The 6,345-nt window shown below is 41.7% G+C and overlaps 1 protein-coding gene across 1 annotated transcript; it reads left to right on the top strand.

Moving 5' to 3' along the window:
* Nucleotides 1–3,944: 3,944 nt before the first annotated feature.
* Nucleotides 3,945–5,316, top strand: LOC123074811 (peroxidase 2-like). Its single transcript, XM_044497553.1, has 2 exons — nt 3,945–4,314; nt 4,406–5,316. The coding sequence occupies exons 1-2, from the start codon at nt 3,997–3,999 to the stop codon at nt 5,150–5,152; spliced, it is 1,065 nt and encodes a 354-aa protein (XP_044353488.1). The 5' UTR covers nt 3,945–3,996; the 3' UTR covers nt 5,153–5,316.
* The last annotated feature ends 1,029 nt before the right edge of the window (nt 5,317–6,345 follow it).

Genomic DNA, 6,345 nt, shown 5'->3' on the forward strand with positions numbered 1-6,345 from the left:
CGCCGGAGCCGCCGCCGATCCGATCTCGCCGTTCGTTTTTTTTGGTTTAGGTAAAAACCGTCGTTTTAAAAAAAACCCTAGTTTCGTTTTTTTAGATCGGTTCGCCGGTTTTCACGGTTTAGTTTATATAGCGGACGTTCGTCCGTACGTTCGTTTTAACGAACGGTTTTCGCTCGTTAGTTACAGACAACGAACGTTCGTTCGTTAGCCTGTTCGTCAGTTTTCTTTTTCCCGGATTTTCTGTGATTATTTTCGGTCGCGATTTCTGATCCGATTTTCGTTTTAGTTTATCTCTTCGCTCGTTTATCGGAATCAGGCGATTCAAGCGCCTAGATCTTCGTCTCAAAACCCTCCTTCTGTTTAATCAACTTGAACAAGATTTTGGTACTGTAAAATTTGACTTTAGTTTAGATTAGTAAACGGATCTTGTTTCTTAATGTCCTCTGCCATTTGATTCTTCAAATATAACCTAATTTAAAATTTTCTAGCCCCTCAAGAAAGCTTTGCCATGTAAACGTGGATCCATTTTTTAGATTTGCATCTAGTAAACTCCTATTTGAATAATATTTTGCGTCTAACAACCACGCACAGACAAAGTCTAGATCAATAACCAACCTCTGACACTGTTTGTCAAGAATTGCTAAGTTAAAAGAGTACAATTCACTAAATCCCACCCCCCCCATCCCTCTTGGGGATGCAAAACTTCCACCATGCCATCCAGTCCATCTTTATACTTGCCTCATGTTTATAATATCCCTAATTTCTTTGCATACACCCTCAGGTAAGCTGAACACATACATATCAAACACATGTATAGATTGGGCTACAACCTTTAATAAGATTTCTTTCTATTATTCTATCTATTAAATTATTAGAACATAAGACAAATAAACCATAAGATTCAGCCACATAGGCAAAAAATGTATTCTCTGCTGATCTTAATTATAACGGTTCTGATTAAGGATAGAACAGTTATGCATGATAACTGTCACGTTACAATGTCTAATTTTCCACATGTCAAATTGGTCTTTTGTATTTTGCATGTTATGTGTAGATGATGCAAAACCCAAAAAGATGTTTCACATGTACATGATGGAAAGCCCAAAAGGAATGTGTCACGTGTACATGATGAAAAGACTAAGAGCAAGTATAATAAAGTGATGTAAGCGGGCTATAAGGCTTTAAATAATGGACCGGGATATCTACGTGACGTTCAATCTGGGAGACACCCAGCGCGAGCGAATCATTCCCTTGAGTGATTGTTCCCGATCGAGCTAGATCGTTCGCGCTAGGAGCCTGTCTCGAAAGAACGTTTCGGCGTTAGCTATTTCTCCCGGCCCATCCTGTAGGGATCCAGACGGCGCAAAACCGAAAAGACCAGACACATCCCATCTGTCTGCTGTTGCCCTTTTAAAAAGCCCCAATACCTAGAAAAGAAAAAGAAACAAAATGATAAAGGCAGAAAAATCCTTGCTTTCTCTCAAAGAAAAAATCCTTGTTAAAAACAGAACAAAAAATTGGCATGCATGTGAAACTAAAAAACATGCCATATCCTAGAAACAAAACAAGAAGAAAATCCACCAATTTTGTAAGAAACTAAGTTGCCATTTTTCCATAAGACAGAGGCAAAAAATAAATGAAAAAAAACATTATGAAAAAACTCTTATGAAAAAAGAATCAAATTTGCCATGGGATGTTTCAAAATATAAAGTTTACATGGTGTAAGATTTTGAAAATGTTTTTTTTCAAACATTTTGTAAAAAAATTGGAATTTACCAAGGTTTGTTCGGTCAAAATTTGCCATCGTCCAAAAAGAAATAAATGACCATGTTCCAACACCCAAAGTGCCATTATCCAAAAAATATAGTTGACATGATATAATTGTTTTTTGCCATGGTGCAAGTTTAAATTTGCCATAATTCAAAAATAAAATTTGCATGGTTAAAGAAGAGAGCAGTGCAATTCATAAATACAAGTTTTACAAAAAATATTATGTACTAGTTCATTCTTGTGACGGTTACCAAAAGTCAAGGGGGTAGTTACCAAGCTGAATAAATATAATATGTAAGGATTTCGTAGCAGCGGTACTTAAGAATAGGATTTCATATAAAAGAAATTTTCCATGGTCCATATAATAAATTTTTTCATGGTACTTAAAGTAAAAATGCCATGGTCCATAAGAAACTTTGACATGGTCAAAAAAAGTTTTCTATGGTAAAAGAAAAATTGCCATTAAAAAGAAAATTTAAGATGATACATAAAGTAAATTTTCCATCTCCATAAACTAGTTTTTCCATGCATCCACCGAAAAGAAAAATTGCAATGTTTCAAAAAATAAATAAATTGCCATGTACTAATAAATACAAATGACATAGTATAAATAATAAAATTTGCCATGATAACTACAAATAAAATATCATGGTATTTAAGTAAAAAAATGCCATGCCTAATTAAGTTCTTTTTTCCATGATCTAAATAACGAAATTTCCATTCTACCTAAAAAAGTTACACTTGCCATGGTGCACAAAAAGAAGATTGCCATGATCCATAAAAAAGTGATGTTGCCATGCTAAATAGACTAAGTTTGCCTTGGTCCTACAGAAAACAAAATTTTCCATGTTGCATAAGCAAAATAAATTTTTCCATGGTCCGTGTAGTAAAATTTCCATGATCAATAAAAAATGTATTTAGCCATAGTTCATGACTAAAGATTGACATAGTCCGTACACTATTTTTTCACATGATATGCCAACTAAATTTGGCATCGTTACATCGAAAAAGAAAAGAAAATTGCCATGATCGGCAAATATGAAATTCTGTCATGCTATCTTGAAGAAAAGAGTTTGCCATCGGATGTTACAAAAAAATTTGCCATGTACGTATATGAATTTGAACACCGGATTCCATAAAAACTACTCCTGCCATGGTAAAACTCTGAAATATGCCTTTTTTTTTAAAACAAGACATGGCAAATATAATGAAGTTGTCATGGGCATATACGGGATTTTATGTTCACTACAAAATACAAGGCGGACTTATGGATTTGCCACAAAAGAAGATTAATGTGATAAATTTTAGACTATGCTTGTTTTCCCCTTTTCAGAAAGGGGAACCAGAATTCCAATGAACCCAAATAAGTTGGCGACGCGTGATACACTAGAAGACATTTGTTCCATTGTGCTGTTTTAGCATGATATTGTCATGATAAATTGGGCTTACTGCAGGCTGTACAAATTCCTGGTATACAGAGTGACATGGAACTGACTCTGTTTTGATACAGAATGGGTTACCAAAGCTCATGAACCAAACAAGCACAAGGGACTGCTACTGTTTTGATTTTATGTAGAGTCGGTTGCAGCCGGAATCTGTATTTAATATGTGTCTTCAGGCTAGACATTTTTGGTGGAAGGGGGCCGTTTCTCGTCAAAAACTACTGATTTGTACTGACATACCGTTGATTTGTACTGACAAACAGAAAACTACTAAAAGCACTCGCATGCATAATGCGTGTAAATTATTATAAGCACCTTGCCTAACTGAAGTCACATGGAGAATATTTATACTCCATGCGAATGTCAAACGTAATCTGCCAGAGTTAATGCAACCGGTTAGGAGCTGTATAGCACATCATGCATGCCTGCATGCATGGAGTAGTTGTTGGCGTTGTGGGTATTTTCCACTCCACGCAATGAACAAGCCCGGCGAGGACAGCAAGGCGGAAGCCGATCAGGCCGACGACGCGCAATCAGTGAGATAAATCCCAACCTGATCCGTCGAACGTCGCCGGTCAGCCGCTTGAGCTGTCCGGCGGAGATTCGCGTCCATGGCAACGTGCTCCGCCCACGAAACGCGGCCGTGCCCATACGTACGTCATTGCCTTCGTCGTCGTCGTCGTCCGGGACGACCTATAAGAATGCCACCCGTAACCCAGCCGGAGAAAACAACACACGACAAGACACGACCATCTATCCAGTTAGTGGCTAGTGCGTAAAGAAGATGGCGACTAATAAGCTCGCAGCGCTCGTCGTCTTGGTCGCGTTCCTCGCCGGGCCCGCGGCGTGCGAGGGTATCAACATTTGCCTCAACTTCAACGGCTGGCTGAAGCCATCCATTCTGGACCCGCTGTTCTGTCCTCGCGGCTCCGGCCCTCCGGTCCCTTCTCCCTCGGGGTCAGGGCTCAGCTACGGCTATTACAACACCAGGTGCCCTACCGCGGAGAAGATCATCAAGGATGCCGTGAAGAAGGCCGTGGATGAGAACCCCGGCATTGGCGCGGGGCTCATCCGTCTCTTCTTCCACGACTGCTTCGTTCGGGTACGTACATACAGCTCGTCGATTCTAGCTTATACTATATATACTAACTGCACTGTCGTTTAACAAGATCAACATGTTCATTATGATCCAGGGATGCGATGCTTCCGTCCTCCTCAACACGACCAACTCCCAGAACAGCGACACGGAGAGGGAAGGCCTTCCCAACAAGGACAGCCTGCGAGGGTTCGAGGTGATCGACGAGGCCAAGACGGCGATCGAGGCCGCCTGCAACAATACAGTCTCATGCGCAGACATTGTCGCCTTCGCCGCCCGCGACGCGTCCTACTTCCTCAGCAACGGCAGCATCAATATCCGGATGCCAGGCGGCCGCTACGACGGGCGCGAGTCCTTCGCCAACGAGACCGACCAGCTGCCCGGGCCCTTCTCCAACGTCGCGCAGCTCCAGGCGAGCTTCGCGGCCAAGGGGCTCACCTCCGACGAGATGGTCACGCTCTCCGGCGCGCACACCATCGGCCGCGCCCGCTGCATGTTCTTCTCCAGCCGCTTCTCTGAGATGGACCCGGCATATGCCGCCAAGCTCAGGGCCCAGTGCAACGGCAACGGCAACACCAACGTGAACCAAGACGATGTGACCTCCAACGTCCTGGACAAGCAGTACTACCAGAACGTGCTCGACAACAAAGTGTTGTTCGCCTCGGACGCCGTGCTCAACTCGACGGTAACGAGAGCGCAGGTGACAGAAAACGCGGACAAGGCCGGAGAGTGGGAGAGGAAGTTCGAGAAAGCCATGGAGAAAATGGGGAAAATCAAAGGCGACCAGCAAGGCCTGGAGATCAGGAAGGTATGCTGGAGAGTCAACAACGTTGGCCTGTACTAATGCGTGGTGACTGGCTGGCTCCATGGCGGAATGGCCTGATGGACGAGATGTAACTTCGTCTAGCTACTGTCATTGTTGGTTTTCTCGTACTAAAACTCGGTGTGTGTGTGTGTTAATAAAGATACAAGTATGAAGTAAATGTGTATGTTCAGTACTTCAGTTCACATACGACTATTTTTCTGGTTGTTTCTGGCGATTAAAAACAGACACTGACAGGAGATCAGAAAAATGCATTCATTTTCTCATTTGGTCTTAACAAATGATTGAACCAGTAGTTGCAGTCATTTTGCTCCAAAAAAATGCCACAAAAATTGATTTATTATTCGTCAAAGGAAAAATCCTCTCCAAATATGCCCCTCTTTTTTCTAAAATGCTCTCCAGACATCAGAATGTAAGGCACAATACTTGTGTCATTTGGTTGTAAGAGCCAAATGTGGCCACCATGCTCAGGGACAGCGACCTTTTTACAAAATTATGTACCTCAGTGTTTGAAGCCCTTCCCTGGTGAATTGTAACATCCCAAATTTTCAATTTGGAATGTTATACATGTATCATTCATGCATATCATATTTTATTGCATTTCGTTTTGCAATCCTAGAAATCCTAAGCAACTCAAGGACCCTCGGAGAGAGTTGGGGATTTCCCTGTTTTCATATTTGAGTTTTGTCAAATATTAAAACGAGGATTATTGGTTTTAATTATTTTTCTCTCCGAAAATATTTCATATTAAAATATATGAGAGGAGATAATATGACTTCTCCAAAATAATTGAAATATTGGAGGAAAAAATATTAAAATCAAATATTTGATTTTATTCGGATTTTATTTGCTATTTTATTTGCATTAGAAAAATTGTACGTTTCTTCAAATTTGCATTTTAGGGCCAAGAAAATGTTCATCTCGATCTGAATATTTTATTTAGCCGGTGAAAATTTATTTTGGCATTTTTAGATTTTTATTTTCTTTTCTAGGATTTATTTAAATTCCGGCGAAATTATTTTAAAAAAAATCTCCAGCGCCCAACTTGGCCGAAGCCCAGCGGAGCCGGCCCGACCGCCCCGCGCCTCGTCTCCCTCCAGGAGACCGGGAGGCCGCCGTCGCCGAAGCCGAGTCCGGCCGGGACTCCTCCCCGCGCCGCCTTGCCCCCTCCCCCAAGCAAGCCCCCTCCCCTCTATAAGCCGCCGCCCCCGCCC

This window comes from Triticum aestivum, chromosome 3D (genome assembly GCF_018294505.1).
Source record: "Triticum aestivum cultivar Chinese Spring chromosome 3D, IWGSC CS RefSeq v2.1, whole genome shotgun sequence".
Taxonomy (NCBI): Eukaryota; Viridiplantae; Streptophyta; class Magnoliopsida; order Poales; family Poaceae; genus Triticum; species Triticum aestivum.

Bases quoted from the DNA above. Each gene is read 5' to 3' on its own strand.
- LOC123074811 (XM_044497553.1), top strand. From the start codon at position 3,997: ATGGCGACTAATAAGCTCGCAGCGCTCGTCGTCTTGGTCGCGTTCCTC. The intron at 4,315-4,405 runs GTACGTACATAC...ATTATGATCCAG, and splicing joins TCCACGACTGCTTCGTTCGG to GGATGCGATGCTTCCGTCCT.